The 13,699-nt window shown below is 45.1% G+C and overlaps 1 protein-coding gene across 1 annotated transcript in view; it reads left to right on the top strand.

Moving 5' to 3' along the window:
* CFAP61 (cilia and flagella associated protein 61) overlaps positions 1–13,699 on the top strand; it is a 108,062-nt gene that overhangs the window by 20,990 nt on the left and 73,373 nt on the right. Inside the window, exons 9-14 of the mRNA XM_065679276.1 lie at positions 196–287; positions 1,321–1,499; positions 4,513–4,552; positions 7,644–7,783; positions 11,699–11,825; positions 12,678–12,755. Coding sequence (XP_065535348.1) covers positions 196–287; positions 1,321–1,499; positions 4,513–4,552; positions 7,644–7,783; positions 11,699–11,825; positions 12,678–12,755 — 656 coding nt within the window. The remainder of the gene's footprint in view (positions 1–195; positions 288–1,320; positions 1,500–4,512; positions 4,553–7,643; positions 7,784–11,698; positions 11,826–12,677; positions 12,756–13,699) is intronic.

Below are 13,699 nucleotides of genomic sequence, written 5' to 3'. Positions count from 1 at the left end.
TTGCCTTGAAATAAAAAGTCTAATGAAATTCTAGCCAAGTAACTGTGGGAGGGTCTATTTTAACTGTGCTTGTTACAAACAAATGAAATAAACCTTCCAACAGAGGCAGCCTGGCACACTCTCCTCAATGCTGTGATCCTGAGGGTTCAGCTTGTGTTTTTAAGCCTGATGCATTTATTCATTTTCATTACTCAGGTGAAGATAAAAGCAACCAAACAAGTCAAGAGACACAGTCTGTTTCATCTCCAAACTTGGAACATGTTCCTGGTGAGGATGCAGCTGTGCAGGTAATACCTCTGCACACAGCAGTGCCAATGACTTTCAAAGCTAACGTGAGGCTAAGGTGGAGGCTGCCAGGACAGGCAATGCTTGTTATTGCCACTCTGCACTGTCCTGTGCGTGGACTCACTCTTCAATCCGCTGTTACGTGGGATCAGGATGGACGGGGGTGGTTTTCCCATCCACTTCCATGGGACGAGCCAGCACAGGGGTGGCAGTGACAGGAGGAAGAGGATAGGGGCCTGTTTGTGCAGGTCTGCTGCCGAGTGAAGGCATGTGGAAGCACAGCTCTGAGTGTGCTCCTCACAGGTGGGCTAGAGCTTTCCTGGAAGAGGCAGGGTGGGGGCCAGTGCAAGGCCTGAGGGTTTGACTGACTGTGTTGGGAGCTGAAACTCTGCTGTTGATGGGAAGCTGGCAGAGCTGAAAAGCAGCAACACGGCTCCAGTTTTCCTGTGCGCTGCAGAAGTTAAAGGGCGCATGTTCTCCCTGTGCCTCTTCTGTTGAGTGAAGCTCAACTTGATGAAAGACCGTTACTATGAAATGCAGTGGAGCAGCAGAAACTAGCAGAGAATTTACCCTGATAGATTCTGAATGGTTGCATCAGTATGTATCAAAACTCCTCTGGTTTTCTTTCCATTGTTCATTTCCATCTCCACAGTATTCTGTGCATTGATCCCATTTTCTTTAGCATAACATGTTTTCAGCTTTCATCTATTTTCAATACACACCTGTTTTATATAGGAACATTTCTGAAAGATAAATATTTTCTTGCCTTACAGAAGGACCATTGTGGTAACAGTTTGTGAATCTGTTGCTCTTCAGCAAGAATGTATATATTTTTAAAGGCCATTTTTATCTAGTGTTTGAGAAACAGATATCCCATGAAATATACCTCCTTGAACTTCTGTGTTTGTCAAAATGTGACAAGGAGAAAGTGCATCCCTGTGCATGTGCTTGGAATGCTGTTACGGAGGTATAATGCAGGAGCTGTTAATTCAAAATGAACTCTTGTACATGACCACTTGTGTGTTGTTACTGCAGAGCAGTGGAGCCATTACCGTCCCCCATGCTGAGCTGCTCCCAGGTGATGTCAAGGATTTCAAAGGCTCAGCAACACTCCTTGAGGCTGAAGAAAAAGGTGCTTTTCGCCCTGTGTACAGAGGAGCTTCCAATGCTTTCTGTATCCGCCTGTTTTGTATCGATGAGAAGTATGAAACCAGGTAAGCTTGCGTGAAGAGTTCCTGCTTCCCAGTTTAATACCGGTTCTTTTTTCCATTTCTCTTACTTTCACTAATAACTTAGTGAAATTCTCAAGCTCTGGCTGCAACTTCCCCCCTGTGGTGGGACATCTGTGGGGACGGGAAGTTCAGAACTCATTTCTGTTGGGAAAATGCTAGTTGAAATTTTGGAAGAAGGCCACTTCTACCTCTGAAGAAATCTTGATGCCAAAGCTGCCTAACTGCAGAAGGAGCTGGGTGTTGCCGTACTGCTCATCTTGTTCCATGGGGCAGCAAAGCTGTTCTGAACTCTGCAGTTAAATGTTGTCCTTTCTAAAGACTCAGTCTCCCATCACTGAGAAAATTGATTCAGTTTCCTGGAATCCACTGCTGCACGGGGGAGACAAAGGCTTTTTGTCTTCAAATGGTTGCTGCTGACTTTGGTCTCTGAGATCCTGGTGGAGTAGAACAGATCTATACATGTGGGTAAGATATTTTGTTGCCAAATTTCTCTGCGCCCCTTCAGAATGAGCCCATGCTCAACCACATCAGCAAAAGCCTCTCCAGGAGCACTGGCCCTTTCTGCTTACAAGTGAGCCCTACTCTTGTTTGTAGAGCCTAGAAAGAAAGATAAACCATGTAGGTACTTACAAAAAGGAGACAGAAAGAGGCTGAGCACACCCCAGGTCTTCCACACTCTTGAACAGATGTGATTTCTGGAGATCCAGGGTATCAGTAGCAAGGACTGATGAGACGATGAGTCTAACAACTGCAGTACCATTTGCAGAAACATCTCTGTGCTTGTGGTAGCAGTCACTGGTGACTGCCAACTTCTCAACTCATCTGCTTTAAAGGAGATTTAGGAATAAAATTCATTAAGAAGACAAATCAGAACTCCTTGAAAATGAATTCTGTTTATTAAGCTGTTTCTTGACTAAGGAGGAGTCCTACCCAAAGGGATTAAACACTGAATCTGCTTCAACTACAGGTACCCTAAGTTACAAAAGCAAAGCAAACACATAGTCTTGGTACATATTTCCCAAGTAATGCTGGTTGGATTCATTAGGAGGAGAGAGAAGTGCAGTGCCAGAAGTCTGTGGTGTACTTAGATACACTGATGCGTGTAACATACGACAGAACCATGGCACTGCAGAGAGTCCATTCCAGAACACTGGATTTATGGACAATCTGGTCTAAAATAAAATTCAAGTAATATAACTGTTCCAGAATAAAATAATTTTAAAATACTGCTGAGGGAAGGGACTTGCTGTGGAATGACTCCATTACCCTGAACCAGCAATTCACAGCAGTGGTCCATACCTATGTTGGGAAATATTCTCCTGTAGGCTAGAGTTCTCTGCTCACAGCATCCTGCTTAGGATATGGATATCTCACTTTTTTGCTCCCTTCTCACATTCTGTCCTTCGTCTGCACCACTGTTGTTTCTGTTCAAGCTCTCTTCACTCTGTTTATCATTCAGCACTGCAGCTCCATTCTTTTTTCCCCTGAAGACATCTCCAGAGCAGTTGGGATTCCAAGATGGGTATCTGTGGAGAACACAGCATTCCTTCCTGAAGACTTCTCAGATTAACTCATGCAAGATCCTCTCCTCAAGAGCTGAGGAATCTGTAGATCTAGGTGTTTTCAAGTATTTTGCTTGTGTTTGCTTGATCCACCTGTTTGCAAAAGAAACCTCAGGGAAGTGAGGATGTCGAAAGGGTGGTGTGAGGCAATCCTAGCTGTGTACTGCAGGAGTTACTGCTGACCTGCATGGATCCAGAAATAGAAATGCAGGCATGATCACATCTTAGTCCTTGAGGGGAGCTTACCGCTGGGGAATTTGTGTTACCCAGTCAGGTTGCTAAATGTTTCCACCTCTTAAATCTAGAGTGGCTTAAATCTTAAACCTCTGTGGCTTGTTAGTCCATTGGAAGTGAACTGTGGAGGAACCAACCTGCTGGTTCTTCTGCAGACATTTGATACCTTTTTAAGCCCCCTGAAAAATCTTCTACCTCCATTCTTGTGTTCCCTGCTGCCAAGGAGGTGCTGGATATGAGAGAGCAGAAAACTCCATTGCAATGTCATTTCCCATTCCCCCATTTAGCTATTCTCTAGCTGTAATTATGGACTATATAGGTGACTGTATAATGCCCCAATCCAGATCTGTGCTTACAGCTTTTGTTGAAAGGTTTATTTCAAACATAAATATTTTTATTAGAAATTATTTCTCTTTTCATTCATTAATATTATTGGTGAAGTAATTAAAGGGAACTTAACTACTGGGCTGGAGGAAGGAGGAGGTTTATGAATAGTTTTAGGTAGTGTACCTATATTCAGTTTCTTTGACCTTGTACAGTGAAAAATATTTTATAATGCTTCAGCATCATTTGTATTTGGGTGTATAGCTTACTCATAGGAGAGACACAAAGAATTTGTTAGATTTCTCATGTCTTTTTAAACTCAAATATCACATTTCACTGTCACCGTGGAAAAGAGGGTATAATTACTCTGAACCAGTAGGTGAGAAGTTGAAAGAAGTCTTAAAAACCAATTCAAAGTATTGACATTCCTGTTAGTCTCATCAAGCACATTGGAGACATTTACCAAGTGAGTAAAGACAGAACTCTTGGTAGTGCCTAAGAATATTGTGGGCCATAGCAACAACTGTTTGCAACCTCAGTTAACGCTGTCTGCTAACGCTGCTCTGACAGCCCATGAATGACCTCTGGAAAACTTTGGAGTCAACAATATGAGTCTTTTTCTTTTTGCCTTTCAGTGAAGATCCCAATGCTGTGAGATTAGTTCAGATATTCAGGTTTATTCTTGTTACTAGTGATGCTTTAAGCCCTGAAAGTCAGCTGCAGACAGTGTGCAACATCTGCAGCAGATCAGTTAGGAACAAGTGGACTGATCACTGGGAATAACTGTGCCTTGCACTTACAGGAATGTAAATGCCAACATGTACAGGCTCTGGCTGATGTGTGCTGCATGTAACAGTGTTTTCCCTTGCTTGCAGATCACTGGATTTCCTGCAGTATGTTTTCAAGCTTTTCCCAGTAAGTATAATTCAAGTTTGTGTGCATGTGAATGCGTGGTGTGACAGCAGTGCAGTTGTCAGCCAGAGTGTTTGGATATGATGCCTGAGGAAGACTGACGTGACAGGAGCATGCCATAGCCGAGTTACCTTGGGCTGAGTTACCCTGAGGAGTTCAACTTCCCTCCATGGCTGCTTTGGACTTTCTATGTTGCGATCATCAGTCCTTAGTTTCTGTTCCACAGGGGCTTTTCTGAGATGCAGATACAGAATCATAGAATCATAGAATAGTCAGGGCTGGAAAGGACCTCAAGATCATCTAGTTCCAACCCCCCTGCCATGGGCCAGGGACACCTCACACTAAACCATCCCACCCAAGGCTTCGTCCAACCTGGCCTTGAACGCTGCCAGGGATGGAGAACTCACAGCCTCCCTGGGCAACCCATTCCAGTGCCTCACCACCCTCACAGGAAAGAACTCCCTCCTTATATCCAATCTAAACTTCCCCTGTTTCAGTTTTAACCCGTTACCCCTTGTCCTGTCACTACAGTCTTGATGAAGAGTCCCTCCCCAGCATCCCTATGGGCCCCCTTCAGGTACTGGAAGGCTGCTATGACGTCTCCACGCAGCCTTCTCTTCTCCAGGCTGAACAGCCCCAACTTCCTCAGCCTGTCTTCATACGGGAGGTGCTCCAGTCCCTGATCATCCTTGTGGCCTCCTCTGGACTTGTTCCAGCAGTTCCATGTCCTTTTTATGTTGAGGACACCAGAACTGCACACAATGCTCCAGGTGAGGTCTCACAAGAGCAGAGCAGAGGGGCAGGATCACCTCCTTCGCCCTGCTGGTCACGCTCCTTTTGATGCAGCCCAGGATACGGTTGGTTTCTGGGCTGCGAGCGCACACTGCAGCCAGCTCAGGTTCATTTTCTCATCGACCAGCACCCCCAAGTCCTTCTCTGCAGGGCCGCTCTCAATCTCTTCTTTGCCCAGTCTGTAGCTGTGCCTGGGATTGCTCCGACCCAGGTGTAGGACCTTGCACTTGTCATGGTTGAACTTTATAAGGTTGGCATCAGCCCACCTCACAAGCGTGTCAAGGTCCCTCTGGATGGCATCCCTTCCCTCCAGCATATCAACCGGACCACACAGCTTGGTGCCATCGGCAAACTTGCTGAGGGTGCACTCAATCCCACTGTCCATGTCAGCGATGAAGATGTTGAACAAGACCGGTCCCAACAACAATCCCTGAGGGACACCACTCGTCCCCGGTCTCCAGCCGGACATCGAGCCATTGACCACAACTCTTTGTGTGCGGCCATCCAGCCAGTTCTTTATCCACCGAGTGGTCCATCCATCAAATTGATGTCTCTCCAATTTAGAGACAAGGATGTTGTGTGGGACAGTGTCAAATGCTTTGCAAAAGTCCAGGTAGATGACATGAACTGCTCAAATTCCTTTAAAATGATACATACATCCAGACTGTACCTAAATTAAAAACAAAACTGGAGGAAATACATAAGAGAAGATGAAGTTAAAGCCTAGAGAATAGCGGTATTAAGGAAATAGATGGTATTTACCTGTAGCCTAAACAGTGGCACTGAAGGCTTATTTTTAGGGCAAGGCTGATGTGTGGCAAATAAGGATGTGAATTTACAATGCCACAACTATTCAACACTATGCCCTGTGTGCTCCATCTTTAGCTGAGGTAACAGAGTCCACTCTATGAGGCATTCTTAATGCACACTACAGTGTGTTGTGAAGCCACACTGCAATTACTGCATGGTAACATTCCTTAAAGCCAGGTCCCAGTGACCAGAGGTACAGACTTTGCCCTAGAGATCAGCATGTTCAAAACTGCTGCTTCCCACCAAAGAAAGCTCCCAGAGACTGTGAGCACAGGAGCATTCCAGATCTCTGATTTATCCATTCAGCAGTGCACCTGCCACTCCTTGAGACTAAATGTCATGATGGAATCACCAGGTGTAGTGAGAAAACTTAATCACAGTGTGCTTAAAGAGAAGAAAAGGACTGAAATTCAAACAGCTTTCCATTGGAAAAAATGCCACAGAATAATCAGCCAGAGTCAACTGATTAAACATCTTCCAGATCTGTGCTGCTTGGGAGTCCCTCAGCATGCGTCACGTGCATGAAGTGTCTTTCTGAATGGGCAGAGTTCTCCAGCATCCCTGTGTGCAGGGAGATTATCTCATAACATGGATTCAATAAAAAGGGATGGGAGAGACTCTGGTGAAAGGAGTGCTTGAGCAGTTGAATGGATAAAGTTAGCGTGCCGTGAAGCTGACTTTCATCTGAGTAGGGACAGGCCAAGGGGAATGGCTTGAACCTGCCTGAGGGGAGACTGAGCTGAGCTCTTAGGCAGAAGCTCTTCCCTGTGAGGGTGCTGAGGTGCTGGCACAGGGTGCCCGGAGAAGCTGTGGCTGCCCCATCCCTGGCAGTGCTCAAGGCCAGGTTGGACACAGGGGCTTGGAGCAAGCTGCTCCAGTGGAAGGGGTCCCTGCCCATGGCAGGGGTTGGAGCTGGAGGAGGTTTAAGGTCCATTCAACCCAAACCAATCTGTGATGCCATGGAGTTTCCTGCATTCATTTGCACCTCTGCAACCCTTACAGCACAGGTCTCTGAGCAATTACAGTGACTGCCATTCCAATGTGCTTGCATGCAGATGCACCCTGTGGTGCACACCAGCAGTACCAAACCTGGGACAAGCTGGACATTACTGCACATATACAAACTTGCATTCATCAAGTCTACTGTGCATAGAGTGCAAAGTCAGTCTGTGCTTATTCTGTTGAGGAAGAAAGCTGGGGGAGCTGTGCATAAAAAGGATCATTAGGGAATATCAGGATTTTAATGAATAAGTTTTTACTATGGGAGCTAAAGGACCTGTTTCTGTGAGCCAGCTAGTGTTGAGCTCATCTGCTCCTTTGCTCCTTTGTGCTGCCCAGACATCAAGCCAGCTAGGGAAAGCAATGCTTGGAGTGTACGTGTGTTGTAAGCACTGCATTCAGTGTGGTTTTTTTCTGTCCCCTCAAAATAAGCTTTTGTGTAAAGCTTCTACTGAGGTCACTAAGAGCCTTTATTGTCTGCAATTTTCTTCAGGACAAAGACTTCTGTGTCATCCTTGTCCCACATCATGTACCAGAGTTCCTCCTGATCCAGAGTTTTGTCCGGGCTGTCCCATTCTGCACTTCCAGATTTGGCCAGGAGCTTTACGTGTTCCACCGTGCGGGGCTGCTCACGTGAGTCATAGAATCATAGAATCATAGAATGGTTAGGGTTGGAAGGGACCTCAAGATCATCCAGTTTCAACCCCCCTGCCATGGGCAGGGACACCTCTCACTAAACCATCCAACACAAGGCTTCATCCAACCTGGCCTTGGACACTGCCAGGGATGGAGCACTCACAACCTCCCTGGCAACCCATTCCAGTGCCTCACCACCCTCACAGGAAAGAATTTCCTCCTTAGATCCAATCTAAACTTCCCCTGTGTAAGTTTTAACCCATTACCCCTTGTCCTGTCACTACAGTCTTGATGAAGAGTCCCTCCCCAGCATCCCTATGGGCCCCCTTCAGGTACTGGAAGGCTGCTATGAGGTCTCCACGCAGCCTTCTCTTCTCCAGGCTGAACAGCCCCAACTTCCTCAGCCTGTCTTCATACGGGAGGTGCTCCAGTCCCTGATCATCCTCGTGGCCCTCCTCTGGACTTGTTCCAGCAGTTCCATGTCCTTTTTATGTTGAGGACACCAGAACTGCACACAATACTCCTCGTGGCAATAGTTGATGGACTCCCCAGCCCAGCACCAGCTGGGCGTTCTCTGCTGGTATTCTGCACAGGATGGCAGATCTTACAGCTGGAGTCCCCATAACAGTGTATTGAATAGCCCTGGGCTGTGCCTGGAGCACTCAGGAGCAGAGCTGAGTAACTTAGTCTTTAGCAGGGTTACTACAGCGTCTTGCTACCTGTTCCGGAGTGAATCCTAAGCCTACTCAGGTGTATCTCCAACAGCACTATATGAGACAATGTGAAAATAGCCTCATATTATTAATTGAAATAAGTACTTAGTGACATGATTTTTAATCAAAGAAAAACTGTGATCATTAAAACTGTAAAAGCAAACACTCTTCTGACTGCCAGCATTTATATATAGCTTCCTTCAAGGAGAAGCAAAGTGCAGTGAGAGGATTCATGAACATTGGTACAGACAAGAAGCTTCTTCAAGCTGCCTCATTGTGAACCAAGGCTAATAGAGAAATACAGTGCAGTGTTTTGGCCCTGTGGACTGGGTCAGGTTGTGTGACACTGATACTTGGAAGCCTGGTGTAGGTGTAATTTATGCAGTGTAATGCATTCCTGAAACATGCAGAACACAGCATAACTTCATTGTTGAGTATCTGTTCTGTATAATTTATCTCTTTTTTTTTTTTAATCATTTATTTCATACCTCTGAATTTCTGAATGCTTCTGTAGCCTGAATACTGTTGGACTGGGACACACAACCACTCTTGTTGTGACTGCTGTTGTGTGGTAGGAATTTTCCAATGCTTTGTTTGTGTAACAAGCCCAGGCCGGCCCAGACACCAGCTAAAACTGTGGCACAGTTAGGTCTTTCTCCCCTCCTTTTTTTTAATGTAGCTAAATAGTGCATGGTTTCAGAGCAATACTTCTGCTGTAATTGCATCCTTAAGCACCTTTGCTGCTATACAAATAGCTCATGCAGGGTCTGGCCGGCTCCTCTTGGAGCTGTGCAAAGCTTTTTACCCTGGGATGAAACTGGGCTTCTGTGTGCTCTGTCAGAATCCAGCTGGCTGCAGGGAAAGCCAGTGGAGTAATTCCTGCTAATCTCAGCCCAGCTGCTCAGTAATCCACGGGTAGGTTTGGGAGTCCCACGTCCTCTTGTGATTTTGGTCAAAATTAAACTTGTTATCAAGGTTTTTGTAAAACCCTTACAATTCCGATTGAATTGTGCATATTCCAAATGATACCAGCCCTTCCATAAGAACACAACAAAGCCAATAGTAGCATTTTCCAACACCCCCTGCAGCTGTGCAGGGAAGTAAGGAAAACAGCCTTTCATTGAGGTTCAGGATCAGAAAAGCTATGGAAGAAACCAGCTGAAACCTTTGGGGAGTTTCTGAAAAACAAAGAGCTTGGTGCACAACAGAAGATTCTCTTTTAGATGAAACCAAAATATGAACAAGTGAAAGATCAATATATTGTACTTGCACCAAGGGCTTTCGACAGGCATGAGAGAGAAAAGGAGTTCACAGAAAATGGACTAAAAGAAAAGCAGGGCTAAGGAGATGGGGATATGAAGACACAAAAGGGCAAAATCAGAAGAGGCACAAGCACAAAATGAGATACTGATTAGTAAAGGTTGTAAAAGGACTAAGAAAAAGTGCTAAGTACACAAAAAGCAAGAGTACAGCAAATGGAAGTATGGGCCTGCTACTTACCAGTGAAGGAGGAAAAATAACAGATGACAAGGCACAGGCTGAAATTCTTAATGGACACTTTGCCTCAATTTTCACTAACAAGCATAATAATAATAGCAGCATCCTGGTCTCTGAGCAGTGGAAGGAACTGGGCATCTAGAATCACTTAAGTCTTTACTGGAAGAGAAGTGGGCACAGACCTTGGATGGTCCTTCCTAGTCCTCCATCCTCCCAGTGGATCTGGGGTTTGGGTGTATTTAAAACTGGGTTCGGTTTTGGAGTGTTCTGGTTTTTGTCATTTAAAACATGGTTCGCTCTAACACCGCCCTGGGACATGGAGGGGGACACCCCAGTGCTGGGTGCAGTGGGGTGGCAGGAAGGGGCACGTGAACTGTGCTGTGGGTCTCCCTGACCATCATCCTCATCACTTACTCCATCTTGCAGTGAACTCTGTGGAAGTGTGTAACAAATGTGCAAAGGAAGCTGATGCTCACTTCCAAGTTCAGGGTTAGTTTGTAATTCAGCAATCAAATGTGTGCTTTGAGCACTCAGATAATCCAGCTGAAAGTGAGCACAGAGATGGAGCTGGGATGTTTCCCATAGCACATCAAAGATTTGGTAGCTTGGAGTTTTAAAGGTCCTAGTGCTGTTCATTAAAACAGCATTCCACAAAATCAGTCTGAGTGTGACTGGGACTTAGGCTGACAAATAGCACATAAAGCTGAAATGGCAACAAGACCAGGAGTGGCAGTCAGACTGCCTGGATCCCAAGGTTTTTATCTGGGGGGAAAGAATGGAATTCTTGGAAATGAAGCTGTAATTTGGTTCCTTGAACAGCTAAATCTTTATTCCATGGGCCTTGTCTAACCAGGAAGAGTCAGTGCCTCTAACAAGCAACATGAGAGAGTTCCTCAGCTGCTGGAGACTGTCACTGGGAAGTAATTCTTTTTCATGCTTACTGGTGGGAAGATGTTTTATAGCAGCGTGGGTGAACTCAGGAAGTGCCGGGATATTCCTGCAGTAGCTCATATGCTGCTGCTGTCCCTATTGCACTGACACTTTCACACTGTGTCACCGGTGTGTGATCACTAAGTGGCAGTCTTACGTTTAGTGGGGGCATTTTGTTTGTGCTTTATGTAAGTTTATGCTTACATGTTGCTGTTTGGAGAACCCAGGCCTAACACAAATGTTAGTTGGTTGCTCCTGCTGGAGAAGGATGCTACCGCCTTTCCTTGGTACCATGTGCCAGGATGACACTTGGCTCTGGGGTATTTTTTCTCTCTCCTTTTTTCTTTTTTTTTTTCTTACCTTTTTTTCTGTTCTTCTCCCCACATGTATCACTGTGCAGCCACAGCTGCTGCTTCCATTTGAAATGATTCTTTGGCTTCTTTCTCTGCTGCCTCTGGTCACATGAAGGTTGGGTGCTATCTGTGGTTATGGTAGTCATTGTTTTATGGGACTGGACTGTAGGTGCAGAAAGACTGAGTGTTCAGGAACAGTTAAAGCAGCATCTTGAGTTGTCTTAAGTAGCTGTTGTGTGATCTTTTATGTTCTCATACACTAAGCTAATATATGCACTTGGAACCATTGTCATACAGCAATCAATTCCAGCTTCTAAAAGAGGTGCACGCAGTGCTTGTGTAAGGCAGGTTGTCACAGTGTGGGAATTGGCTTTAATTTGTCACAGTGAGCTTTTTTTCTTTTTCCCTTTCTTTTATAGGTCATTTAATGTAAGAAGCGCAACAAGCAATGACCTGCCTGGTATCCAGATGCTCACTGAAACCCTTAGCTTGAATAAAAGGATACTGAATGACTTCAGGATATTTACCCTGGTTCGCAGGGATCCCGTGAGTATTTGCTTGCAAAGACACTTACAGGAGAATGGATAAACACTGGTAAAAACATCCATAATTTGTTACACAAAACTAGTGAACTCTCTCTATATAGTGTAGAGGTACTCAAGTCAGTACCAACAGTCAGCATAGGCTGTATTCAGCCTGACCTGATGGTTAATCTAACCCGTGGTCTGTATCAGTGCAGGGACAGAAGCAGGCTGGATGCATGCCTTGGCCACCCACAGCCTCCTTTATGTTGTTGCTTTTTCTTGCATGCATATCTGGATGTGTGATGAGCATGTACTTGTGTCTGTCACATCCTTCCCATGATGCAGACAGGCACATACCCAGCAGACAGTGTCTTCCCATGATGTGGACACGCACATGCCCAGCAGACGGTTCCTTCCCATGATGGGGATGGGTGCATGCCCAGCAGACAGCAGGGAACATCTGCAGTTTTGTTGTGTGATGGAAAATGCTGCATAGACAAAACCCAAGCGCTGTCATTACCAGTCATACAGCTGCATGGAAATCCATTTTATACAACTATTGATGGAGAATATCTGTTTTAATAAATATTCTTTCCTAAGACCAGAACTTAACCCAGGACTCAAGTAGTGGCTGAGCTGTGAGTGGCACTGCTGTTAGCTAGATCTTAACTGAACCTTCAGTTCTATAAAGTTCTGCATGGTTCAGGAGTCCAGCCACAAGTACCATTTAAACATTGTGCCTCGAGTTAGGGCAGAGTGGTTAAACTGGAGGAGTGTGTATTCTGGGAGGAAAGTATTTTAACTGTGTGTTGAAATGCAGTCAGATTAAAGATTATCACTGAAATAGGGAATGTGCATGTGTTTTGCCTTGCAGGATGGGAACACAGTGAAGGCTTTTGTAGCAGAAGTTCTGGATCAAATAGTTGGCATTTCTGTCATTAGAGATGAAATGGTAAATCCTGTTTCTGTGTTGTGTGAAAACTGTAATGCTTAGCCCTCAATGCTCCAGGCTGAGTTTCAAGCTTGCCACTATAGGTGAACCTAACAGAAAGTCTATGTAAAAGATAACTGCTCCTCTAAACTTTCTTTCTCTTTCCTGACAATGCAGACCTCATTATTGCCCTTCCCATAGGTGATGACTGGCACACAAAAACTCATTCTGTGATTTGCAGGAAGCTGCTGATGCATTCTGGAAGTGCTTCCTGCACCTCTTCTTGGTTCTTCAGCAGAAAGCCATTCTGCCTCTAAATATGTTCATAATCACCTGGTTTTGCCCCCTAATTGACAAAGTCAATAAGCAGTTTTTCCATGTGTACTGCAGAGCAGTAGTTGTCCTTCCAGATTTGCTTTCTTACCTTCTTTTCTCCAACTGTAGGTTCTGAGTGATTCTGAATCACACCCTTCCAAGCAAATAAAAAGTGCATGTTCCAATGGAGCACAAAAAAGACAATGTTGCACATTAGTCTGGAAAAATAAACCTTCTTTGAGGCTTACTTCTGTGGCAGATTTTACATTGTTCAGCAGCTGTTTGCTCAGTTTTTAACATAGTCGCTCCTGGTTTCAAAAATAGCTCTTAATTATATTAAGAGCATTGAGATAAGAGGATATAGCAGTTTCTCTTGAGTGTATAATGTGCAAAAATGTCAGCTTATCACTTCAGCCCTTGCTGGAGGGCATTTCGTACACAGCTTTTCTGCAGAATTCCCCTTCTTCAGTGCTAGTGTTGTGAGGGGACAGTCTGGGCTCCTCTGTCTTGAACTCAGCAGAACAGTTGTGGGGTTTGGGTTAGTTGCTTGGTTTTAATTTTCCCCTCCCTGAATGTCCATTAACCATTTCACACTGCGAAAAGGTCAGCTCTGCATTCCCTGTAGGAAAGGTGGGCAAGCTGCAAGAGAA

Source organism: Lathamus discolor, chromosome 5 (assembly GCF_037157495.1).
Source record: "Lathamus discolor isolate bLatDis1 chromosome 5, bLatDis1.hap1, whole genome shotgun sequence".
NCBI lineage: Eukaryota > Metazoa > Chordata > Aves > Psittaciformes > Psittacidae > Lathamus > Lathamus discolor.
This window is presented reverse-complemented; position numbering and strand designations above follow the sequence as displayed.